The 27292-nt window shown below is 45.2% G+C and overlaps 1 protein-coding gene across 1 annotated transcript in view; it reads left to right on the top strand.

Annotated features, from left to right (window-relative positions):
* The window catches only part of LOC144686332 (NACHT, LRR and PYD domains-containing protein 3-like), a 56930-nt gene that overhangs the window by 5221 nt on the left and 24417 nt on the right, over window positions 1–27292 (top strand). Inside the window, 5 exon segments of the mRNA XM_078551414.1 lie at window positions 9265–9360; window positions 13140–13306; window positions 19216–19387; window positions 19493–19558; window positions 23069–24806. Of these exon segments, the coding sequence (XP_078407540.1) occupies window positions 9297–9360; window positions 13140–13306; window positions 19216–19387; window positions 19493–19558; window positions 23069–24806 (2207 nt within the window). The 5' untranslated portion in view covers window positions 9265–9296.

The following is a 27292-nucleotide window of genomic DNA, read 5'->3' as shown; positions in this document are numbered from 1 at the left end:
GATTCCCATTGACTCCTGTTTTGCCAGGGCTCCTTGGTGTCACACACTGTCAAATGTGGCCTTGATGTCAAGGGAAACCACTTTCACCTTACCTCGAGTTCAGCTCTTTTGTCCATGTTTGAATCAAGGCTGTAATGAGGTCAGGAGTTGAGTGGCCCTGGCGGAACTCAAACTGGGCATCACTGTGCAGGTTACTGCTAAGCAAGTGCTGCTTGATAGCACTGTTTCTGACCCCTTCCATTCCTTGACTATTGATCGAGAGTAGACTGATGGGGAGGTAATTGGCCGAGTTGGATTTGTCCTGATTTTTGTGTACAGGATGTGCCTGGGCAATTTTCCACGTAGCTGGGTTGATGCTAACGTTGTAGTTGTATTGGAATAGCTTGGCTAGGGGCAGGGCAAGTTCTGGAGCATAAGTCTCCAGTATTATTGCCGGGGTACATATTCTTTGCTGTATCCAGTGCCTTCAGTCATTTCTTGATATCACGTGGAGTGAATTAAATTGGCTGTAGACTGGCATCTGTGATGCTGGGGAGCTCCGGAGGAGGCCGAGATGGATCATCCACACGGCACTTCTGGCTGAAGATTGTAGCAAATGCTGCAGCCTTATCTTATGCACTGATGTGCTTGGCTTCCTCATCATTTGAGGATGGGGATATTTGTGCAGCCTCCAGTGAATTTTTTAACTGTCTGCTGCCAGTCACTTCCTTTTGTATTCGGCCAGCTCGGTCGGGAGCAACCGAGCCACTCTTGGTGATGGATGTTGAAGTCTCCCTCCCAGAGTACATTTTGCACCCTTTCCACCCTCAGTGGTTCCTCCAAGTGGTGTTCAAGCACTGTGTCCCTACTGAGTAACACATTATGCCCTGTGTGTTAGTTTATATAAAAATATACTGAAACAATGCAGGTTTGCGGGGAGTTGTCTCATCCCTACTTAGGCAGGAAGGAAGCACTGATTCATCAGCTGAGGGAGGGCGGTATGTGGAATTCAGCAGGAGGTTTCCTTGCCCATGTTTGACCAGGAGACTTCATGGTGTCTGGAGGTGATGTTGAGGGTTCCCAGAGCAACTCCCTGTTGACTTTGTATACCACTGTACTACCACCTCTGCTGGGCCTGTCCTTCCAATAGGGCAGGGCAGGGCATACCCAGGGATGTTGATGGTGTCTGGGACATTATCTGTAAGATATGATACCGTGAGGATGACTGTGTCAGGGCTGTTGCTTGACCAGCCTGTGAGACAGCTCTCCCAATTTTGGCACTAGCCGCAGTCTGCTGGTAAGGAGGACTTTGCAGGATTGTGAGGGCTGAGTTTGCCGTTGTCATTTCCGGTGCCTAGATCGATGCCAGGTGGACGGTCCAGTTTCGATCCTTTTTTGGGGATTTGGAGCAGTTTGGTTCAGCTGAATGGCTTGCTAGAGGGCATTTAAGAGTCAACCACATTGCTGTGGGTCTGGAGTCACATGTGGGCCAGACCAGGTAAGGACGGCAGATTTCCTGCCCTAAAGGTTATTAGTGAACCAAATGGGCTTTCACAACATTCGTCAATGGTTCCGTGCTCAATAAACTTTTAATTCCAGATTTTTATTGCATTCAAACTACAACATCTGCCTCCTGGGTCTCTGTATTACAAGTATAGCAGGAATCTCACTATGCCGTTGTGTTGGCATTGCAGGTAGAATATGCTAGAAGCTGTTTTACTGGTGCTCGGTTATAGGTACCATGTCTTGTGGTTGTCACCCAGCTTTGTTGCACCATAGTTAAATGAATCTTCGAGCTTCGGGGTATGACTCTGTAGGACACCGCAGATAACATCTGCATAGATTAACTCTCCGAACCAGGTTGGAGGTAAAAACAGAAAATGCTGGAAAAACTCAGCAGGTCTGTCACTAACTGTGGAGAGAGAAACAGAGTTAACATTTCCAGTCCATATGACTTTTTCAGAGCTAAAGAGAAGTGGAAATGTGATGGATTTTATACTATTTAAGAGGGGGCGGAGCAGGTGGAGCAAAATAGAAGGTTAGGGTAGGTGGGAGCTCAGGAGAGGTGGGCGAGGATGTCATGGACAGAAACAAAGGGAGTGTTAATGGTGGTGGTAAGAGCTAAAGAAGGTGCTGATCATGGCAGAAAGGTAATAGAAGAACAAGGCATAGCGCTGTGTAAAAGCACAACATATACAGAAAACAGGGACAGATGGTCCCTGTGGGGGGGAGAGGGATGGTGGTGAAAAAGGATAAAACAAAGAATATATAGATTAAAAATAAATAAAAGTAAAGAAGTATTTTTTTTAAATGAGTAAAAATGGGGGTAAAGATGGAGGAGAGAGAGAGAGAGACAGAGTTACACAGAAACAGGCCCTTCATGTCCGTGCCAGCCATCAAGCAGCCTATCTATTCTAATCCCATTTTCCAGCACTTGTCCTGGAGCCCTGTCTGCTATGGTGTTTCAAGTGCTTATCCAAACACTACTTAAATGGTGTGAGGGTTCCTGTCTCTACCACCCCCTCAGGCAGTGTGTTCCAGATTCCAACCACCCTCTGGGTGAAAAAAAAATTCCTCAAATCCCCTCTAAACCTCCAGCACCTCACGTTAAATTGATGTCCCCTCGTTATTGACAACTCTGCTAAGGGGACAAGTTTCTTCCTATCTACCCTATCTACACCCCTCATAATTTTGTATACCTCTATCAGGACCCCCCTCAACCTTCTCTGCTCTAAGGAAAACAACGCTAGCTTATCCAGTCTCTCTCCAAAGCTGAAATGCTGCAGCCCTGGCAACACCCTGGTGAATCTTGGCTGCACCCTCTCTAGTGCAATCACCTCCTTCCTATGGCAACCAGAAGTGCACACAGTAATCCAGCTGTGGTCTAACTAGTGTTTTACACAGCTCCAACATTACCGCCCTCTTCTTATATTCTATGGCTCGGCTAATAAAGGCAAGTATCCCATATGCCTTCTAATCCCCCTTATCTACCTGTGCTGCTACCTTCAGGGATCTTTGGACATGTACACCAAGGTCCCTCTGATCCTCTGTACTTCCTAGGCTCCTACCATTCATTGTGTATTCCTTTGCCATGTTAGTCCTCCCAAAATGCATCACCTCACACTTCTCAGGATTAAATTCCATTTGCCACTGCTCTGCCCATCTTACCAGCCCACCTATATCTCACTATTACAGGACTTTCCTCCTCACTATGTACAACACCACCAATTTTCGCGTCATCTTCAAACTTACTGATCATACTTCCTATATTCATGTCTAAATCATTAATGTACAGAACAGACAGCAAGGGTCCCATAACTGATCCCCGCAGTACATCACTCGTTACAGGATTCCAATTGCAAAAACAACCTTTGACCCTGACACTCTGCCTCCTGGCACTAAGCCAATTTCGGATCCAATTTGCCAAATTGCCCTGGATCCAATGGACTCTTACTTTCTTGCCCATTCGCCCATCTGGAGCCTTGTCAAAAACCTTACTTAAGTCCACGTTGACTACATCAACTTCACTACCCTCATCTACAAAACTAGTCACCTGCTCGAAAAATTCAAACAAATTTGTTAGACATGATCTCCCCCTGACAAAGCCATACTGACTATCCCAGATTAATCCCTGCCCCTGCGAGTGGAAATTAATCCTGTGCCTCATATTTTTTTCCCAATAGTTTCCCTACCACTGATGTTAGACTCACTGCCCTGTCATTACCTGGTTTATCCATACTAGGCTTCTTGAATAATGGTGCCAAATTCGCTGTCCTCTAGTCCCCTGGAGCCTCCCTTGTAGCAAGAGAGGATTTGAAAATTAGTGCCAGAGCCCCTGCAATCTCCTGCCTTGCCTCACAAAGCAGCCTTGGGTACATCTCACCTGGGCCTGGGAATGTATCTACTTTTAAGCTTGCTAAAACTAGTAATACCTTTCTCTTCAATGTTAATTTCTTCAAGCATATCACAGTGCCCTTCCCTGATTTCTACACCTACATTGTCCTTCTCCATAGTGAACAAGGCTGAAAAGTAATCGTTCAAAACCTCACTCTCTGGCTCCACGCAGATTGCCACTTTGGCCCCAAGAGGGCTCTATTCTTCCCCTGGTTATCCTCTTGCCCTTAATATATTTATAAAATGCCTTTGGATTTTCCTTTACCTTGTCCGCCCGTGTTTTATCTTGCCCCTGTTTTGCTCTCCTAAATATTTAATTACTCCTGCGCCCCACCCCACACCCACCCACACTTTCTTTACTCCTCGAGGGCTTCTGTTGTTTTCAGCCCTCTGTATCTGACATAAGCCACCTTTATAAACTTATTCAATGTGCTATATCCCTTTGACATGCAGGTTTCTTGGACTTGTTGGTCCTACCCTTCACCTTCAGGGGAACATGTTGGCCCTGAACTCTCACTATTGCCTTTTTGAATGACTCCCACTGCTCTGATGTAGACTTTCATACAAGTAGCTGCTCCCACTCCACTTTGGCCGGATCCTGACTGATCGTATTGAAATTGGCCTTCACCCAGTTCAGTAACTTTCTTTCCAGCCCATCTTTGTCCTTTTCCATAACTACCTTAAATTTTAGAGTTGTGGTCACTGTCGCCGAAATGCTCCCCCACTGACACTTCTTCCACTTGCCCGGCTTCATTCCCTTAGATTAGGGCCAGGACTACCCCTTCTCTTGTGGGACTTTCTACATGCTGGCTCAAAAAGCTCTCCTGGATGCACTTTAAGAATTCCACCATTCACATCATGACCAGCCCAGTAAATATTGGGGAATTTGAAATCCCCTACTATTATTACCCTATTACTTTTACATTTCACTGAGATTTCCCTGCATATCTGCTCCTCTCTCTCCCCCCGAATGTTTGGAGGCCGAAAGTACACTCCCAGCAAAGAGATTGCCCCCCTTTTTGTTTTTTAAGTTCTACCCATATGGCTTCATTTGAGGAATCTTCTATGATACCATCCCACTTTACTGCAGCAATTGACCCTTGATCAATAGGGCAATGGCACCTCCTCTTTTACACCCTGGGATGTTTGTCCTGTTCCAGTTCATGAGCAACTCTCCGACTTGTACAGGCCCCAACTTCGCCAGAAACAGACCCAATAATTCCGGAAACTAAAGCTCTCCCTCTTGCACCATCTCTTCAGCCACGCATTCATCCTTTCTATCTCCTATTCCTATACTCACTAGCATAAAGTTCATGGTCTGAAGTTGTTGTGCTTAATGTTCACTTCAAAAGGCCGTAAATTACCCAATCAAAAGATGAGGTGCCGTTCCTCCGGTTTGCCTTGGGCTTCACTGGAGCATTGCAGGAGCCATGGACGGACATGTGGGCATGGGAGCAAGGTGGTGTGTTGAACTGGCAAGCAACAGGAAGGTCTGGGTCATGCTTGCAGACTGAGTGAAGGTGTTCTGCAAATTGATCCCCCAGTCTGCGTTTAGTCTCCCCAATATAGAGGAGACTGCTTCGGGATCAGCGAATACAGTCGGCAAAATTGAAGGAGGTGCAAGTGAAGCGCCCTTTCTCCTGAAAGGAGTGTTTGGGGCCTTGGATCATGAGAACGGAAGCAGTAAATGACGAGGTGTTGCACCATCTGCAATTGCATGGGAGGGTGCCATTGAAAGGCGATGAGGATTTGGGGGGTGATGGAGGAGTGAACCAGAGTGTCACAGAGGGAATGCTCCCTATGGAATGCTGACAGGGGGTGAGGAAAAGATGTGTTTTGTGGTGGCCTCATGTTGGAGATGACAAAAATAGTGGGGGATGATCCTTTGAATATGGATCCTGGTGGGGTGAAAAGTGAGGACACGTGGGACCCTATCAGGGTTCTGGGAGACAGGGGAAGGGGTGAAGACAGAAATGAGGCAAACAGTTCCTCTGACATGTCCTCCTCCTTCCTTAAGTGAGGTTTTCCACCCACGGTTGTTGACAGGGCCCTCAACCGTGTCTGGCCCATCTCCCGCGCATCCGCCCTCACACCTTCTCCTCCCTCCCAGAAACATGATAGGGTCCCCCTTGTCCTCACTTATCACTGCACCAGCCTCTGCATTCAAAGGATCATCCTCCGCCATTTCCACCAACTCCAGCATGATGCCACCACCAAACACATCTTCCCTTCACCCCCCCCGACGGCATTCCGCAGGGATCGTTCCCTCCGGGACACCCTGTTCCACTCCTCCATCACCCCCTACACCTCAACCCCCTCCCACGGCACCTTCCCATGCAACCACAGAAGGTGCAGCACCTGCCCCTTCACTTCCCCTCTCCTCATTGTCCAAGGGCCCAAACACTCCTTTCAAGTGAAGCAGCATTTCACTTGCACTTCCCTCAATTTAGCCTACTGCATTCGTTGCTCCCAATGCAGTTTCCTCTGCATTGGAGAGACCAAACGCTTTGTAGAACATCTTCGGTCTATCCGCAAGCATGACCCAGACCTCCATGTAGCTTGCGATTTCAACACTCCACCCTGCTCTCATGCCCACATGTCCATCCTTGGCCTGCTGCATTGTTCCAGTGAAGCCCAACGCAAACTGGAGGAACAGCACCTCATCTTCCGACTCGGCACTTTACAGCCTTCTGAACTGAATATTGAGTTGAACAATTTTAGATGATGAACTCTCTCCTCCATCCCCACCCCGTTTCCGATCCCCCCTTTTCCAATAATTTACATATATTTTTCTTTTCCCACCTATTTCCATTATTTTTAAATGTATTTCCATCCATTGTTTTATCTCTATATTTTAGCCTATTTCGATCCCTTCCCCCCACCCCACCCCCACTAGGGCTACCTGTACCTCGCTCGTCCTGCTTTCTACCCTTAATGTCACCATTTGCACATTCCTTAGCTAATGTCACCACCGTCAACACCTCTTTGGTCCTTTTGTCTATGACATCTTTTGGCAATCTCCACCAATCACTGGCCCTCTATCCAGCTCTACCTGTCCCACCCCCCCACCCCCCTCCCCCTTAAAGCAGCTTATATTTCACCTCTTTTCTATTTTCCTTAGTTCTGACGAAGAGTGATTCGGACTGGAAAAGTTAACTGTGTTCCTCTCCGCAGATGCTGCCAGACCAGCTGAGTTTTTCCAGGTATTTTTGTTTTTGTTCTCTTGTGCTGTAATCTTTCTATGTTGCAAGCAAGGATGATAAGGGGGAATCTGTAGATGTGGTGCACTGGATTTCCAAAAGGCATTTGATAAGGTGCCACATTAAAGGTTACAGCACCAAATAGGAGCTCATGTTGGAGGGGGTAACACAATAACATGGTGGAGGATTGGTTAGTTAACAAGATGCAGGGAATCAGAATAAGTGGTTCAATTTTAGGCTGGCAAGTTGCAACTAGTGGAGTGCCACAGGGATCAGTGCTGGGGCCTTAACTATATCCAGTTTATATCAATAACTTGGATGAAGGAACCGAATGCATGGTAGCTTAAGTTTGCTGATGACACAAAAATAGGTAGGAAAATAAGTTGTTAAGAGAACATCAGAGTTTACGAAAGGGTTTATACAGGTTAAGTGAATGGGCAAAAATTTGGCAGATGGCGTACAATATAGAAAAAAAATGAACTTGTCCATTTTGGCAGGAAGAATAGAAAAGCAGAATATTATTTAAATTAAGAGAGATTGCAGAGCTCTGTGTACAGAGGGATTTGAGTGCACTGGGAGATGAATCACTAAAGATTAGCATGTTAGTTCAGCCAGTGATTAGGAAGGCAAATGGAATGAAGATAGGACAAAGCTGGGTCAGTGGGGGGTGCGGGGCTGGGTCAGTGGTGGGTGCGGGGCTGGGTCAGTGGGGGGTGCGGGGCTGGGTCAGTGGGGGGTGCGGGGCTGGGTCAGTGGGGGGTGCGGGGCTGGGTCAGTGGGGCGTGCGGGGCTGGGTCAGTGGGGGGTGCGGGGCTGGGTCAGTGGGGGGGTGCGGGGCTGGGTCAGTGGGGGGTGCGGGGCTGGGTCAGTGGGGGGGTGCGGGGCTGGGTCAGTGGGGGGTGCGGGGCTGGGTCAGTGGGGGGTGCGGGGCTGGGTCAGTGGGGGGTTTGGTGCGGGGCTGGGTCAGTGGGGCGTGCGGGGCTGGGTCAGTGGGGGGTGCGGGGCTGGGTCAGTGGGGGGGTGCGGGGCTGGGTCAGTGGGGGGGTGCGGGGCTGGGTCAGTGGGGGGTGCGGGGCTGGGTCAGTGGGGGGTGCGGGGCTGGGTCAGTGGGGGGTGTGCGGGGCTGGGTCAGTGGGGGGGCTGCGGGGCTAGGTCAGTGGGGGGTGCGGGGCTGGGTCAGTGGGGGGTGCGGGGCTGGGTCAGTGGGGGGTGCGGGGCTGGGTCAGTGGGGGGTGCGGGGCCGGGTCAGTGGGGGTTGCGGGGCTGGGTCAGTGGGAAGCGGGTGCGGGGCTGGGTCAGTGGGGGGTGTGGGGCCGGGTCAGTGGGGGGTGCGGGGCCGGGTCAGTGGGGGGTGCGGGGCCGGGTCAGTGGGGGGTGCGGGGCCGGGTCAGTGGGGGGTGCGGGGCTGGGTCAGTGGGGGGTGCGGGGCCGGGTCAGTGGGGGGTGCGGGGCTGGGTCAGTGGGGGTTTCGGGGTTGGTTCAGTGGGGGGTGGGTGTAATGTGAGTTAAACAGCAGATAACTAAATTTTACATTGTCTCAAACTTCTTTACAAATTAACGTGGAGAATAATTTAATTTGTAATTTGGAGAAAAGACTGATCCGAGACTGAATCATTTTTATACTTCGACAGTGAAGAAATGATAGGACACTGGCTGATAGTTTGATTGGGCACAAGGGTATGGGCAGACATTCAGTGAGACACACAAGTGGAGAAAATGCAACAAATTGCATTTGTATAGCAACTTTCATTAACAAAACATCCCGTGCTGTTTAACAAAACCAGTACAATTCCTTTTTAAAAAGGCACCGAGACACTGAAGGAGTACCAGAGCAGGTGACCAAAAACTTTGGTCAGAGAGTTAGTGTTCTTAAGGAGAATTTGAAAGGAGGAGAGAAAAGTAACAGAGGCTGAGAGGCTCAGGAAGGGAATTCCAGAGCTCAGACAGTTGTTTGCAAGGACAAAGAGGTCAAGCGTGGGTTTTTTGAGGACAAGGATGAGAGCAGGTCGCACATTGTCTAGCAGCCAAAAAATCTACCATCTGTATCACCGTGACATTTGTGAGATTGTAAAATCTCTAACGGTATCCTGCAAATAAATGCTGTGCATCGCCTCACTGTTTGAAGCTGCCAATGTTCTTCTGATTTTAATATATCCATCTAATCCTTGTATTCGTCTAAGATTTATTACAGAACATCCTAATCTGGGAACATCTGTCAGCACCATGGCTGAAGGTCCAAACGAGACAGAATATCCAACAACTACAAAAAGAATGAAAATGGGCACAGGTATGTTCATAAAATACTTCAGAATAAAATTTCTATGCTAATAGATTGACCATATCTTGTGCAAGACCTGCAGCTCAGACAGGAAGAGGGAACAGGACAGAGACCGAGTAGAAGGAGTTAAATGAGTGACTCTCTAAAGGGACATCACAGTCACAGGTTGAGGAAGCCCCTGAGTTCTGGAACTGTTGAGTAGATACCTGGCATTGGTGCCATGTGTGGTCAAATGCTGCCATGATGGCAGGGACAGTCACCTCATCTCAGATCTAGAATCAATAGGCTGCTTACAGAAGAGGGTTCCCTTGTATTGAAGTTTTTATTATAATTTCACTCCTGAAAGGTCTGGCTCCAATCTTTTTTACTATACTCCCTAGTCATAGAGCCATGGGGAGAATTCCACACCAAGGCAGTGACCCGCACCACCTCCCTGGATTAAAATTAAGCTGCACCAAGCTCCATGTGACTGGGAGTGTCCGAGCCAAATTAACAGCCATAGGGCCATTAATTGGCTCAGAACAAGACTTAAGCTGCTATCAGAAAGGATGTCCCACCTCCGAGAGCTACCTCGTACCAAGTAGCATTCATGCCATACAAGTGCCAAGCAATGATGATCTCCAACAAGATAGAATATAACCATCTCCACTTGACATTTAATGGCATCACCATCATTGAATCGCCCGCTCTCAACATCCTGGGGGTTACCATTGACCAGTAACTGAACTGGATTCGCCATATAAATACTGTAGCTACAAGAGCATGTCAGAAGCTGGGAATTATGAGGAGAGTAACTCACTCCTGTCTTCTCAAAGTCTGCCCACCATCTGCAAAGCACAACTTAGGAGTGCAATGGAATATTCTCCCCTTGCCTAGATGTCTGCAGCTCCAACAACACTCAAAAATCTACACCATCCAGAACAAAGAGCCCACTTGATCGGCATCCCATCCACCACTTAAAACATTAAAAAAAATTAATTCATGGGTTGTGGGCTTCACTGGATAGGCCAGCATTTATTGCCCATCCTGAGTTCTAAATTGCCCTTGAGATGATGGTGGTTAGCTCCCGCCTTGAACTGCTGCAGTCTATATGGCGCAGGTATATCCACAGTGCTGTTATGGAGGGAGTTCCAGCAACAGTGAAGGAATGGTGACATATTTTCAAGCCAAGATACTGAGTGGCTTAGAGGAGAACTTCCAGATGGTGGTGTTCCCATCTATTGCTGCCCTTGCCTTCTGAGATGGTAGCGTCTGTTGGTGGAGAGGTGCTGTCTAAGCAGCCTTGGTGAGTTCCTGCAGTGCATCTTGTAGATCGTACACACTATTGCCACTGTGTTGGTGGTGGAGGGAGTGAATGTTTGTGGATGGGGTGCCAATCAACTGGGTTGCTTTGTTCTGGATGCTGTCAAACTTCATGAGTATTCATGGAGCTGCACTCATCCAGGCAAGTGGAGAGTATTCTATCACACTGCTGACTTGTGCCTTGTAGATGGTGGACAGGCTTTGGGGAGTCAGGAGTTGAGTTACTCACTGCAGCATTCCTAGCCTCTGACCTGCTCTTCTAGCCACAATATTTATGTGGCTAGTTCAGTTCACTTTCTGGTCAATTGTAACCCCCAGGATATTGATGGTGGAGAATTCAGCAATAGCAATGGCATTGAATCTCGAGGGGCGATGGTTAGATTCTCTCTTGTTGGAGATGCTCATTGTCTGATAGTTGTGTGGCACAAATATTACTTGCCACTTGTCAGCCCAAGCCTGGATATCACCCAGGCCTTGCTGCATGTGGACATGGACTGCTTCAGTATCTGAGGAGTTGTGAATGATGCTGAACATTGTGCAATCATCAGTGAACATCTCCACTTCAGACCTTATGATGGAATGAATGTCATTGCTGAAGCAGCTGGAGATGGTTGGGCCTAGGACACTACCCTGAGGAACTCCTGCAGTGATGTCCTGGAACTGAGATGATTGACCTCCAACAACCACATCCATCTATATTTGTGCTTGGTCTGACTCCAACCACTGGAGAGTTTTGCCACTGATTCCCATTGACTACAGTTTTGCTAAGGTTCCCTGATGCCACACCCAATCAAATGCTGCATTGATGTCAAGGGCAGTCACTTTCATCCCACCTCTGGAGCTCAGCTATTTTGTCCATGTTTGAAACAAGGCTGTAATGAGGTAAGGAGCTGAGTGACCCTGGCGGAACCCAAATGAGTGTCAGTGAGCAGGTTATTGCTGAGCAATTGCCGCTTGAAAGCACTGTTGCTGACTCCTTCCTTCACTTTACTGATGGTTGCGAGTAGACTGATGGGTAATTGGCCGGGTTGGATTTGTCCTGCTTTTTGTGTACAGGACATAACTGGGCAATTTTTCACATTGTCGGGCAGATGCCAGTATTGTAGCTGCACTGAAACAGCTTGGCTAGGGGCGCGGCAAGTTCTGGAGCACAAGTCTTCAATACTGTTGCTGGAATATTGTCAGGGCACATAGCCTTTGCAGTATCTGGTGCCTGCATCTGTTTCTTTATCACGTGGAGTGAATTGAATTGGCTGAAGACTGGCATCTGTGATGCTGGGGGCATCTGGAGGAGGCCGAGATGGATCATCCACTGGGCACTTCTGGCTGAAGATTGTAGCAAATGCTTCAGCCTTATCTTTTGCACTGATGTACTGGACTCCCACATCATTGAGGATGGGGGTATTTGTGGAGCCTCCTCCTCCAGTGAGTAGTTTAATTGTCCGCCATCATTCATGACTGGACATGGTAGGATTGCAGAGCTTAGATGTGATCCAATGGTTGCGGAATCTCTTAGCTCTGTCTGTTACTTGCTGCTAATGCTGTTTGGCACACAAGTAGTCCTGTGTTACAGCTTCACCAGGTTGACACCTCATTTTTAGCTATGCCAGATGCTGCTCCAGGTGTGCCCTCCTGCACTTTTCATTGAACCAGGATTAATCCCCTGGCTTGGTGGTAATGGTTGAGTGTGGGAAATACCGGGCCATGAGGTTATAGATTGTGGCTGAGTACAGTTCTGCTGCTGCTGATCGCCCACAGCGCCTCATGGTTGCCCTGCCTTGAGTTGCTAGATCTGTTTGAAATCTATCCCAATTAGCACGATGATGGAGGGTATCCTCAATGTGAAAACATTAGCTCCTTCCACCACTTATGCACAGTGGCAGCAGTGTGTAGTGTCTACAAGATGCACCGTAGCATCTCACCAAGGCTCCTTTGACTCCACCTTCCAAATCCATGACCTTTGCCACCAAGAAGAACAAGGGCAACAGATGCATGGGAACACCAGAACCTGCAAGTTCCTCTCCAGGCTACACACTATCCTGACCTTGAATAAAATCACTGTTCCTTTACTGTCACTGTGTCAAAATCCTGGGACTCCCTTCCCAGAAGCGCTGTGGGCATACAGGCACCAGATATATTGCAGTGATTCAAGAAGGTGTCTCACCACCTCCTTCTCTGGGGCAATTTGGGATAGACAACAAACGCTGGCCTTGCCAACGACTCCCACATCCAGCAAACAATAAAGACAATTGCTGGGTCTAAATTTGAGATTGATAGCTTCTTGTTAACCATGGGTATGAAGGGATTTGGGGCAAGGTTAGGAATTAGGTCACAAATCAGCTATGCTATCACTTAATGTTTCTGGATTTTCACACTTTGTTCGATAATGTGGCTCACAGGAGGATTCAGTCGCTTCCTGTAAAGGAAGTAGAACAACGTGGCTAGAAATTCAATGATGTTTGTTTTTCTCCATTTTGTGTTCACAGATCCAAACTCCAGAATCACTGAGTTCTTGACAAAGTGGGATGATTTCCAGCTGTTCCAGTTGACAAAATTTTACTGGGATAGACTAGAACAGGCGATTGAAGAAGGGGTGGATGGAATCAGCTCATTGTTAACATACGAGAAGATTTTCAATGGAAAAGAACATCGGGTAAGTGGGAGGGTTGCAATGAGTTTGGGTTATTTAAACATTACAGAAGTTGCAGAATGTAAGGATGATAGAAGACCAAGATCTATCTAGATCATCTTCTAACACCCGGGCAGTCACATGCTGATAATGGTGATAAATCAACCTCCAATAATTAGCCTACAACAGAACCAAGCATGAGGTGAGGAAAGCCTCAGAGCTTTGGGAACCGTAGACCCAAAGTGATCTGTTTCTTCCAAGCATACAACACTTACCACATACAGATACAGCAGCATTGTGGTTATGTTACTGAATTAACAAACTAGTAGCCTGGACTCATACTCCAGAGACCTGAACTTAGATCTCACTGTGACAGTTTGTGAATTTGATCTAAGGTAATTAGATAATATTGAATTGTCGTCAAAAGCCATCTGGGTGGCTCATGTCCTTTAGGGAAGGAAACCTGCTGTCCTTACTCATCCTGACCTGTATATGGCTCCAGATACCCAGCAACATGGCTGACTCTTCACTGCCCTCTGAAATGGTCTAGATCAACATGCAACACAGCTATAAAAAGGTGTAATAAGAGCACCCAGCATTGGATTCAGTCACAGCTCAGTCGACCATGCAAAGTCCCCACTAACATTGAAGGACTTGTAACAAATGTGACTAATAAAACAACAGCCTGACATAAGAATAATCCTGTCAATATGACCATCAAACAACATCCCAGACTCTTCTGCTACTATTCCTGGGTATGCCCTTTCCCACTAGATGGATCCACCAGAGATGGCAGCCTAGGGGTATACAGTAACCAGGGAGAGTCCTCAATATAGACTCAGAACCCCAGGAAATCTCTTGGCATGGGGCCAAAGATAGACAACAAAACCACCTGCTGATTATTGCCCTCCTTCAGTCGATGAATATGGACTCCTCCAGGTTAATTAGAAAAAGCAGGGGCAGAGAATTCACTATAAGTGGGGACTTAATTTCTCCCATCAAGAATGGCTCGGTAGCACCACTAATGACAGTGCTTTCTGAGTCCTGAAAGACATATCTGCCAGACTGGGCTTGCAGCAGTTGGCCAGAGAACCAACAGGAGGTGAAACCTTATTTGTCCTCACCCATCTACCTATTGCAGATGCATCTGTCTATGACACGACAGGAGTGACCACCGCACAGTCCTCGTAGGAAATGAAGTACTGTTTTCAAATTGAAGACACCTCTCATTGTGTTGTGCGATAGTATCACCGTGCTAAATGTGATGGATACACAATAGATCTACTGTCTCTAAACTCACTATCCACGAAGCGCTGTGGGCCATCAGCTGCAGAATTGTGGGAAGGTATATCCATCACTCCACCATTTCAGTCAAACCAGGGGCTCAACCCTGGTTCAATTAATGTGTAGGAGAGCATTGCAGGATCAGCATCAGGGGTATATAAACATGAGATGCCAACCTGATGAGGCCACAACACATCACCATAACATATATACTTCACATCTGTCTTCACCCAAGAGAATGAGGATGAAGGTATCGAACTCGGGGATAGAGACTGCAAGGTTCTTGAGCAAATTGATATCGGGAGTGACAAGGTATTGGAGGTGTTGGCAGGCTTAAGAGTGGACAAATCTCCAGGTCCGGATGATGTGTGTCCCAGACTGCTGAGGGAGGCAAGGGAGGAGATCGCAGGGGCTCTGACTCAAATTTTTAATTCCTCTCTGGCCACGGGGGAGGTTCCAGAGGACTGCAGAACAGCTAATATGGTTCTGCTATTTAAGAAGTGTTATAGAGAGAAGCCAGGGGACTACGGGCCAGTGAGCCTCACGTCAGTGGTAGGGAAACTATTGGAGAAAATTCTGAAGGAGAGAATCTATCTCCACTTGGAGAGACAAAGTTTGATCAGGGATAATCAGCATGGCTTTGTCAGAGGGAGGTCATGCCTAACAAATATAATTTAATTTTTTGAGGAGGTGACCAGGTGTGTAGATGAGGGTAGTGTAGTTGATGTAGTTTATATGGAATTCAGCAAAGCCTTTGACAAGGTCCCACATGGGAGACTTATAAAGAAGGCAAATGCACATGGGAGACAGGGTAATTTGACGATGTGGATTCAAAATTGGCTTAGTTGTAGGAGACAGAGTGTGATGACAGAAGGATGTTTTAGTGACTGGAAGCCTGTGTCCAGTGGCATACCACAGGGATCTGTGCTGGGTCCCCTATTATTCATCATTTATAACAATGACATAGATGACAATGTGGGTAGGACTAGTAAGTTTGCGGATGATACAAAAATTGGCCGAGTGGTTAACAGTGAGGTTGAGTGTCTTGGGCTTCAGGAAGATATAGACGGGATGGTCAAATCCACAGATAAGTGGCAGATGGAATTTAACCCTGTAAAGTGTGAGGTGATATACTTTGGAAGGAGTAATTTGACAAGGAAGTATTCAATGAACGGCATGACACTAGGAAGTTCTGAGGAACAAAGGGACCTTGGCATGTGTGTCCATAGATCTCTGAAGGAGGATGGGCATGTTAGTGGGGTGGTGATAAAGGCATATGGGACACTTGCCTTTATCAATCAAGGCATAGATTACAAAAGTAGGGAGGTCCTGTTGGAGTTGTATAGAACCTTGGTGAGGCCACAGCTGGAGTACTATGTGCAGTTCTGGTCGTCACATTATAGGAAGGATGTGATTGCACTGGAGGGGGTGCAGAGGAGATTCACCAGGATGTTGCCTGGGATGAAAAATTTAAGTTATGAAGAGAGGTTGGATATACTTGGGTGGTTTTCGTTGGAGCAGAGAAGACCTGAGGGGTGACCTGATTGAGGTGTACAAGATTATGAGGGGCATGGACAGAATAGATAGGGAGCAACTGTTCCCCTTAGTTGAAGGGTCAGTTACGAGGGGACATAAGTTCAAGGTGAGGGGCAGGAGGTTTAAGGGGATGTGAGGAAAAACGTTTTTACCCAGAGGGTGGTGAAGGTCTGGAATGCGCTGCCTGGGAGGGTGGTGGAGGTGGGTTGCCTCACATCCTTTAAAATGTACCTGGATGAGCACTTGGCACATCATAAATTCAAAGTTATGGGCTGGTAAATGGGATTAGGTAGGTAGGGCAGGTGTTTCTCACGTTTCGATGTAGACTCGATGGGCCGAAGGGCCTCTTCTGCACTCTGTGATCCTGTGATATTCAGAAGCAAGTGATCCCACAACCAACAGTGCATATAGCTTTGCATTCCTGCCAGACCAGTAATATTGTGGTGAACAGCTAAACAACTAACTGGAGGAGAAGATTCCACAAACATTCACATAATCAATGATGGGGAGCCCAGCACGAGTGCAAAAGATAAGACTGAAGCTTTTGCAACTATCTTCAGTCCGAAGTGTTTAGTGGATGATTCATCCACTAGGTTCTGGTTCCCATCAGCACTGAAACAAGTCTTCAGCCAATTTAAATCCCTCCACATGATGTAAAGGAGCAACCGAGCTCACTGGATACAAGGTCCCCAACAATATCCCGGCTGTAATGCTGGAGATTAGTGATCCAGGACTAGCCGCAATTCTAGTCAAGTTGTCTCAGTGCAACACTCGCATCTCCCTGATAATATGGAAAATTTCACGGGAATATCCTATCCATGAAAAGCAGGACAAATCTGAGCCAGCAATTGCAATTCCATCAGCCTACTCTCAGTCATCAGCAAAACAATGGAAGGTATCATCGACAGTGCTTTGAACTGGCCCTTACTCAGCAATAACCTGCTCACCAATACTCAGTTTGGGTTCTGCCAGGACCACTCTGTTCCAGACCTCATCGCAGCTTTGGCTCAAACATGGCCAAAAGAATTCCAGAGGAAAGGTGATGGTGCTTTCCCTTCACATCCAGGCAGCATTTGAGCTAATGTGGCATCATGGTGTCCTCACAAATTGAAGTCAATGGGAAACAGCAATCATATTACTTCTCAATCTCTTTTTCCAGTGAGGACATGCCCAGTTTACACAATAGATCCTCGCCCAACCCCTCCATCCTCTCAATCGTTCTAGTTGTTCTCTTCAGTAGCTCTCATAACCTTGTTGTACTGAGGCAATCATGACTATACACAGTATTCTAAGTATGGTCACACCAATGTTTTTAGGAAGTTGCAAATTACCTCACACTTTTGGCTCAATATTGCCCTCTTAATACACCCCAACACCTAATTTGCTTTCCATGCTGCCACTGAGAATTGTTCCCAAATTAGATAACGGAATCACCAAATCTTACAGAATAGAAATGGGAAAATGGATAGAACTGCAAATATTGTGAATCTGACACAATGACATGAAACTGAAAACACCCAGCAGATCCATCATTATCTGTAAAAGGATAGGGGAATGATTCAGGTTTATCTCTATAAATAAAAAGAAAGAGTTTGATGAGGCTGGGAAAAGGAGAGAACAGGGAGGGTATAGTGGGAAAGCCTTCACCATCCCCTTCTCTAGGGTCATTAAGAATGAGTAACAAATGCTGACTTAGCCAGTGATGCCCACATCTCGTCAAAGAATATTTTAAAACTCCTGTCCCTGTTTCTCGCTCTGACAGTCACCCCTCATGGGTGAACATCAGGTAATTGAGTTCATTCACTGTGTAATTTCCTGCCTCTATACCCTTGGTGTGGAACGTAACTCCCTTTTCCTACTGTTAGACATTGGAAAAATTGACCCCATTGTCTGCTTTCCCAGCCACAAACTCCATCTTCTCACCACTTGATTGGATTTCTCCCCCTGGTCACTGACTAAAGCTTAGCCAGGCTATCTGGGATTTCAGTGTCCAGCTTCAAGCTGAACTCAATTTGCTGCAAACTTGCCAGCACAAAAATGTCCTATTTTTCTCCACATAACACTGCAAGTCTCTACCCCTATCTCAACACTTCTCCTCAACCTTCATCCATGGATTTGGAACAGGTAACCTTGCAACCTCTGGAATGTTAAGCTACTCAGATTCTGCTGCCTTTACCCTGAACCACTCCAGGTCCCAGATATCACTTGTGTGCTCACAAACCTATCATATCTCCCAGTACTCAGATGCCTTCAATTTAAAATTCCCATTCTTCTGTTTAAATAACTTAATGACCTTGACCCTTTCGATCCTTGTAAGCTGCTCGAGTCCTGAAACCTCCCATTGGAATTCTCCATTGCTCTGACTCTGGCCCTATGAGCAGCCTCTCCTTCACACCACCACAGTGTTCAGTTATCTTGGGTCCCACTCACTCTCAAAACCTATCCACTTCCCACTCCTTACTAAGTTTTCATACTCGTAGCAAATTTGCAAAAATATCAAGCTTCTGAACTTTCAGTTACTGAGGGGGAAATTGATCGGATTGATTGGATTTTTCACCATTATTATTGGTCGATTCTCCTGACAGATAAATCAACAGTACTGGTTTGGTTCAGTCAATGGTGATTTCTCTGCCAGTTTTCATTTTAAGATTCCCATTCTTCTGTGAAAATAACTTAATGACCAGAATTGTCTCTTCCCCTCCACCAGAGATCTGATTTGCTGCTATTTTCTTGCTGAGTAAATGAGAAACTGTAACAGTAAGAAGTCAGTGTGAGGAAACAAGTGGATCATATTGTCAATCAATAATTTGACAAAGAAAACTCATCACTCTGATCACATTAAAATACTGCAGATTGTCAATGATTCCTCACTCTCCCCAAAATGTATTTCAGACTTCTGGCTTAGTTTATTCACATTTATTTGCTGTTAATGACTGAAATGAGATGAAGATGGTTTTTAGTGAATGTTCATTATGTATCAGTTCTCAGCCCAGTGACTGTTTATTGGGCTCAAAACAATTGGAAATGCCATCACTGAGCAGATCCTTTCCTTCTCATTCTCAGTGTTTATCTTTCACTCTGATCCTCAATATATTCATTATTATTCTTTGCAGAAAGTCACCGAGCTCACGGATAAGGGAAACCGGGCGGAGAGTTCCAAGCTTCTCCTAAGTCTGGTGATGGAGAAAGGCTCTCGGGCCCGAAGGGTGATGTGGGAATCCTTTGTGAAAGTGCATCATGGGATCCCAAAGTTGGATAAAATAATAAAAGAAATACAGGAACTTGGTACGGTAAAATCACACAGTGAATTCAATTTCAGATTCAAACATTGCAGATTTTGCTATAACATTACACAGATCTGATTTCATGACAGTTAATTGCTTTAAACAGGTTCTGATACATTTGATTACATGAACATTGGAAGAGGCTTATCTGAAGTACCCAGTCACCTGAAAGGTAAGAGATGAAATGGACATTTAAAACCATTTCACTTTTTTTTATTCATTCACGGGATGTGGGCTTCGCTGGCTGGGCCAGCATTTATTGCCCATCCCTAGTTGCCCTTGAGATGGTGGTGGTGACCTGCCTTCTTGAGCCACTGCAGTCCATGTGGTGTAAGTACGCCCACAGTGCTGTTTGAAGGGAATTCCAGGATTTTGACCCAGCGACAGTGAAGGTATGGTGATATATTTCCAAGTCAGGATGGTGAGCGACTTGGAGGGCAACCTCCAGGTGGTGGTGTTTCCATCTATCTGTTGCCTTGGTCCTCATAGGTGGTAGTGTTCGTGGGTTTGGAAGATGCTGTCTAAGGAGACTTGGTGAGTTTCTGCAGTGCACCTTGTAGATGGCACACACTGCTGCTACTGTGCGTCAGTGGTGGAGGGAGTGAATGTTTGTGGATGTGGTGCCAATCAAGCAGACTGCTTTGTCCTGGACAGTGTCCATCTTCTTGACTGTTGTGGGAGCTGCACTCATCCAGGCAAGTGGGGAGTATTCCATCACACTCCTGACTTGTGCCTTACAGATGGTGGACAGCTTTGGGGAGTCAGGAGGTGAGTTACTTATTGCACGATTCTTAGCCTCTGACCTGCTCTTGTAGCCACAGTATTTTTGTGGCTAGTCCAGTTCAGTTCCTGGTCAATGGTAACCCCCGAGGATGTTGGTAGTGGGGGGATTGAATGATGGTAACACCATTGAACATCAAGGGGCAATGGTTGGATTCTCTCTAGTAGGAGCTGGTCATTGCCTGACACTTGTGCGGCGTGAATGTTACTTGCTACTTGTTAGCCATGCCCTCCTGCACTCTTCATTGAACCCCTGGCTTGATGGTATTTGTAGAGTGGGGGATACGCTGGGCCATGAGGTTACAGATTGTGTTTGAGTACAATTCTACTCGTATTCTTCTCTGACCTCCTCAGTTCATCGAATCCAATTCAGGAAATCGCGTTGTCCAGTTGTTAGCTATAAGCCAGTTACTTTCTACATGATGCGATCTCTGTCCAAGTCATGAACTGGTCCAGCTCCCTCTTCAGTGTCAGCACCCACCATAGCAACTGGAAACTCATTCCAAAGGTTCTCAGTTCTCCGGGCAGAGAAAAGAAACACTGAACATGCTGTTTATTCCTACACTTACATAGTTTAAACTAGTCCTCCCCAATTTGATAAACTAGCATCATCTATCAATAGGGACTCTATCCAGGCATTCATGTATTTACAAGGCCTCTGTAAATTAGCGTAAATCTTTGCTGCTTGAAATTAAACAAATTAAAATCCTTGAGCCTGTCTGAGTAGCTGAGCTTCTCTAAGCTGGGAATCATTCCTGCAGCTCTCCTTTGGAACTTTTCCAATGACACTATATTATCTAACACGTAGGGGTAACCAAAACTGTGCATACTATTGAGATGTGGTCTGACCAGGAACCTGTACAGGCAATGTGATAGCCCTTGTTTAACACTGATTGGTTCCATCAATATAAACTCAATACTTTGTTAGCTTTAACTACAGTTTTTCTGCACTGATCATGAACCTTCAGTGATCTGTACAGAGTAGCACCAAGATCTTTTTTATCTCACCCTGTCTCAGTATTGTTCCCTGCAAGTGATGCTTGTATTCAATATTGGCCCAATCAATATGTATGAGGTACAGTTATCTGAATGGAACACTGTTTGCCAATGTGTGTCCACAGTTGTAGCACATCTAAACGTTTTATTGGATTTGATGGTCCTCTACTATCTTAATCTTCAAATCGATGTTTTTGTCATCTGACAACGTATATATTGTACTCCTAACACCCTACTACTTGTGCTCCTGATTCATATTTTCACCCTTGTCCAGCTCATGAATACAGATTGTCAAAGTCATAGGTGTAGGACCAACCCTCGGGAGAGATCACTTGTCACATATCTTCCAATTAAATTTGAGGTTCGGGATTGAAGAGATTTCCTAATCCAGAGCTTCAAATTTCAACTCACACTCCATCAAATGAAGTAACCTAGTGTGAGGATGCATATCGAAGGCTTTCTGAAAGTCTAGAGTGACAATGTCCACCAGATTTCTCTCATGCCCTATCCTAGTGACTTCCTCAATAAACTCCTCCAAATTTGTTGGACACAAGCTAATTTTTTTGAAGTTGTGTTGTGAATTTCTAATGGCCTCTTCCCTTTCCCAGTGATCATAAAGAACATTCCTTATTATCCCTTCCACTATTTGTCCCTTTTTAAATGGTATGGATAATGTTAATGAAATTTGAAACATTACATTTTTATTATTTCACGGAACAGGATGAGAGGTCAGAAAGTCTTTGATCCGAAATGAGAATATCTACAGATATTCACACAACAGAACATTAATGTGGCGAAATGTGAGGAAAAGGGAATATTCAGGGTGACTGGGAATCTACTGACCCATTTCCTCATGGCGGTGAAAGAGAGCACACTATTCTACTCAAAGAATAATCCTACAATTCACGGGTTGTGTTTGAACCCAATGTAATAATTACAATAAATATATTTTCAATTTCCCAAAACTACATTGTGGGAAACTAGAAGCAAAACTAATTATTTGTAAACAGTTCAAATGAACTGTGAATGTTCCTGCTCTAATGTTACATAGAGTGAAGTAGGTAGTTGTTCTATTTCAAGTTCTGATCAGTAAGATGACAGGACTATTATAAAAACACAATCAATGTATGCATGTGTAAAACTCCTGAAAAATTGTTAGCGATTTCTGAAACGCAGGACAACAGGAAAAGGATTATTCTTTTTGAGTTCTCTGCCTGAAGGCAGGTCCGACTCACAGCTAAACCACGGTAGGGCAAGGAGGCAGGTCCAAGATCCATCCCAGCTGGAATGGAATCGAACCCCATGCTGTTGGCACCAACCTGATCCACACTGGCCGCCCAGAAAACTGAGCCAATCGGCCCTAATATCTCAGATAACCTGCCCACAGCCTGACAGAATACCAGAAGGAATCTTGCTCTCCAAGTGCACAGTGATATCAAAGATAACTTGCTGAAGGCAGGTTACAATAACAGTGGGACTCCTGAACAATTACACTCACTCCCTCTCCCACTCCTACCCAATGTCCTATTTACCATTGCTGCAGAAGTTTGGCTTCGCTGAGGATTTCATAAACTGATTGACAAGAACATCTACGACCATATAACCAGGGCCTTTGTGGATTTGTAATGAGGTGTCCAGAGTAAAGGCAGGTCAGAAAGTGTTAACCATCAGAGAGAAAATATCATCTTTATAAAATCTCCATGTTCAGTAAATATTAGAACCAAGTGACGACTTTAAATTTTTCTTGGTCATTGCTCACTTTCAAGCGAGGTTTCCAATAATTGAGCTTTAATTCCAGCAGAAACTTTGATTGAAACCGTAAAATGAATCAATCTATTCAGCAAAATCATATTAAGAAGCCTTTTATGTTATTACAACTAACATTTACTGTCTACTTTAATTGAAGGTGTTGAACAGAAACACAAGGAGATCCTCCGGGTACAAACTGAAACACTGAGAGTGAACACTATCCTAATAAAGGAGAAGGTTAAGATTTTCCAGCTGATTGATCGATACGCTGAGCTAACGATCATTTCTACTGTTCGAGATCGGACACTTGTAGAACATGAACTGTTGGCAAGAGGCCGGGACCATGAAGAGTGGAGAAAGAAAGATCTCCGGAGAGAACTGGAAAAAATCCGAACTGATCAATTGTTCCAGAGCAGTTTTTCCCTGAGAAAATCCAAATCTGGGAGTTCAGCAGCAGTGAGTGGAGTCCCAGGGATCGGAAAAACAACAATGGTACAAAAGATGGTTTATGACTGGGCCACTGGGAAAATATACCCAGACTTTCAATTTGTTTTCAGTTTTAAACTCCGGGATTTGAACACCATTAACTGCAGAATAAACCTGAGGAATCTGATACTGTTTTTCTATCCTTACTTTGGGAATGTTCTGGGAGAGCTCTGGAAGAACCCAGAGGGATTGCTGTTTATATTCGATGGTTTGGATGAATTCAAGGACAGGATTGATTTTGCTGACAATCGGAGAAATACAGAACCTCAGTTCATGTGCACAGATCCTGAATGCAGGTGTAAAGTGTCCGACATTGTGTACAGTTTAATACAGCACAAGCTGCTCCCAGGATGTTCAGTGCTAGTGACCAGCCGCCCCGCTGCATTGCATTTATTGGAAAAGGCTGAGATTAGTGTCTGGGCTGAAATCCTGGGATTTGTTGGTGATGAACGGAAGGAATATTTCAACAAGTTTTTTGAAGATCAGGCAGTGGCAGCAGCTGTTTTCAAACACGTGGAGGAGAACGAGATCCTGTACACCATGTGCTACAACCCTTCCTACTGCTGGATCCTCGGTCTGTCACTGGGCCCCTTCTTTACACAAAGAGACAGGAAACAGCAGCAAGTTCCCAAGACCATCACCCAGCTATATTCCTACTATATTTACAACATTCTGAAAAACCATGGCCGAGAGATTGAAAGCCCCCGTGATGTGTTCCTGAAGCTTGGTGAGATGGCCTTCACAGGAGTCTCTGAGAAGAAGATTGTGTTTAGAAATGGAGATTTGATCAAGTACAATCTGCAACCTTCCCAGTTCCTGTCTGGGTTCCTGATGGAACTTTTGGAGAGAGATGATTCTGTCCAGAGTGTGGTTTACACATTCCCACACCTCACCATCCAAGAGTTTGTAGCTGCACTCGCACTATTCCTGACTCCCGATCCCAAGGACATCCAGAAAGTCCTCAGTGAAGCGTACAGTGAGGAAGATGGGAGATTTGAGATATTTCTCCGTTTTGTTGCTGGTCTTTCCTCCCCACAGTCAGCTCGGCCCCTGGAGGAGTTTCTGAGTCCATTTCTTCATCAAACAACCTGTCAAGTGATTGACTAGGTGAAGGAGAATGTTCACGGTCAGCTTCAAAATGAAGGGACTAAAATTGTTAAAAGGAACCTCCTGAACACGTTCCACTACCTGTTTGAGTCTCAGAATAAAGCACTGGCTCAGGCCACAGTGGGATCTGTTGGAACACTTGCATTTAGTGGATTGCGACTGAGCCCGATTGACTGTGCGGTCCTGTCTCATGTCCTTGGACTCTGTGATACAATAAAACACCTCAATCTACACAGGTGCTACATTCAGTGTGAAGGACTCCAGCGGCTGGAAAACGTTCTGCACAAATATCAGAGTTTGAGGTAATTGCTTGTTTGGTCCTGGAGCTCGTATTTTGATTATTGAAGTAAAATTTACTATCTTATAAATGAAAAAATAAACAACTTCCAGTTCAAGAAAAAAGAGGCAGAGTCAGAAAAAACTTTACAAAATAAGATGAGTGTAAAATTCCAAATTATAAAATAAGAATAATACTTTTGAGAACAAATTGTTGGGATACTTAATGGTGAATCAAATAGTTTAAGCGTGGGATTTTGATGATAAGAAATAGGGCTAATTATATACAAAGGGAAAATAATATAGATAGTATAAGGATAATAAACACCAGTGGAGATAAAAATAACTTAAATAATAATAATTATAAACCATATCAACTGTAAGCTGTACTCATCACAAGGAAAATAAGTCCTATATATCATCATAATTAATCAAATTGTTTCTGGCGGGCAGGTGAAATATCTTAAATTTAGATAATTACGAAAAAAGACCTTTCAAATTCAAATTATTTAAAATTACTCTCAATTCTGTTCATTTAATGAGGAAACCTGCTGCTGACCTAAAAGTTCGAATTCCCCCATTGCATGTTCATACCCAGAAGGCAGGCAGACATGCTGGACAACTGGGAGGTATTTTCAGGAATCTGTACCATTGACTGGTTCTTACACAGAGTGGACAGTCTCTGGTAGAACTGACAGTTGGACAGTTACAACAGGATTTTCTGATAATCCACCCCACATCTGTGAAAGTGCTGCAAGCAGGGAACTCCCGGAAATTCCCGGAAATATCATAAAAGCTGCACCTGCAGTAAATGTAGAGGTTATTTAATGGGGAATAAAGTGGGAAACATCCCTCCCAGATCAACTATGGGAACAGGGACATGTCAACTTTGTAACAGGACAGAATAAACTTTCCTTGTTGCATAAAATCCAGCGGATAGATTTTACAGCAGCAGTTAGCACACTTTGACAATATCCAGCAATAGCTGGAAATCAAGATGTGGAAGGGAGAGAGGAACCTGGTGAAATTAGAATCACTAAGGAAGCAGTGCTGAGTGAACTGATGGAGCTGCAAGCTGACAAGACTCCGCGTCCTGATGAGCTTCATCTTAGGGTCTTAAAAGAGGTGACTAATGAGGTAGTGGATGCGCTGGTGTTAATTTTCCAATATTCGCTAGATTCTGGAAAGGTTCCATCAGATTGGAAAGTAGCAAATATAACCCCTCTATTCAAGAAGGGAGGGAGGCAGAAAGCAGGAAACTATAAATCAGTTAGCTTGACGTCTGAAGTGGGGAAGGTGTTAGAATCGATCATTAAGGGGGTTATAGCTGGGCATCTAGAGAAACTCAATGTAATCGGGAAGAGTAAACATGGTTTTGTGAAAGGGCAATCATGTATGACCAATTTAATGAAGTTCTTTGAAGGAGTGAGATGTGCAGTGGATAGAGGGAAGCCTGTAGACATACTGTGCTTGGATTTCCAGAGGCATTTGTTAAAGTGCCACATCAAAGGTTATTGCATAAAATCGATGGGATTAGGAAAACTCCGGAAATTTCTCTGAACTATAGCAATAGTCTCACCTGCGGTAAAGGTAGAGCCTGTTTAATGCTAAATAAAGTGAGGGACAGCCCTTCCCTGTTAACGAGGAGAACAGGGACACTTCAACTTTGTTAAGGGGAGAGAATAAAATTTCCTTGTTGTATAAAATCCAGGGGGATGGATTTTAAAGCAACAGTTAGCAGAGTTTCACAATATAATTCACTCCGAGGTGTTATACAGAGTAATGTCATGCACAGAGTTATGAAGGACATGGAATCACTGCTTTAATTCTTGGAAAATTGGACCGTTCTTATAAAAGCCCCAGAATTAACGAAGAACAGAAATGAGACAAGTTTCCTCAAACTTGACCGGCCAGTCACTGAGCTTCAGGAGAGTAATTCTGATCATCAGGGATTGAGGCCAAACAGGGGGACATTTAGATGCTGCACACAGACAACTCTCTGTCTAATAAACATTGAGAGGGGTGAAAGTGGTATTCACCAGTAGTTAAATTAGTGATAGTGAATTGTTCACCAGTTTACACTGCTCACTGTTTCCTTTTCCCTTCAATTGAAAGGAAAATCGGGTGAGCTGTAGTATGGGGGGGTGATCCAATATCACCCATCATACACTATCAACAAAAGATCAAATTACCCCCAATAGATTTAATTTACAGTAACAGTAAAATCTCTGCATTGATTTCTGATGTTGCTTTCATGTTTCCTGTGATATTGGGAAAAATAATTGAATCTGATCTGAGTTTTTATTCAATGTAATTACATTTCGGGGCTCCCCGAAGGAGGGAAACAGAGGCAGCGGAGGGAGGAGGTGAAATTGCCAAGAATACTGGCACCGGCAGTGTGTCAATTTCAAGATGCTGATGCTCGTTTCATCGTGAATCACCAAGAGTAGGCGGGTTGGGACAGGAATGTCAAGTAAGACAGTTGAGAACTTTGTTCAGCAGATAATAAGGT

Source organism: Cetorhinus maximus, chromosome 11 (genome assembly GCF_964194155.1).
Source record: "Cetorhinus maximus chromosome 11, sCetMax3.hap1.1, whole genome shotgun sequence".
Classification (NCBI taxonomy): Eukaryota; Metazoa; Chordata; class Chondrichthyes; order Lamniformes; family Cetorhinidae; genus Cetorhinus; species Cetorhinus maximus.
The sequence above is the reverse complement of the archived record's forward strand: the minus strand, read 5'-3'. Positions and strand labels throughout refer to the sequence as shown.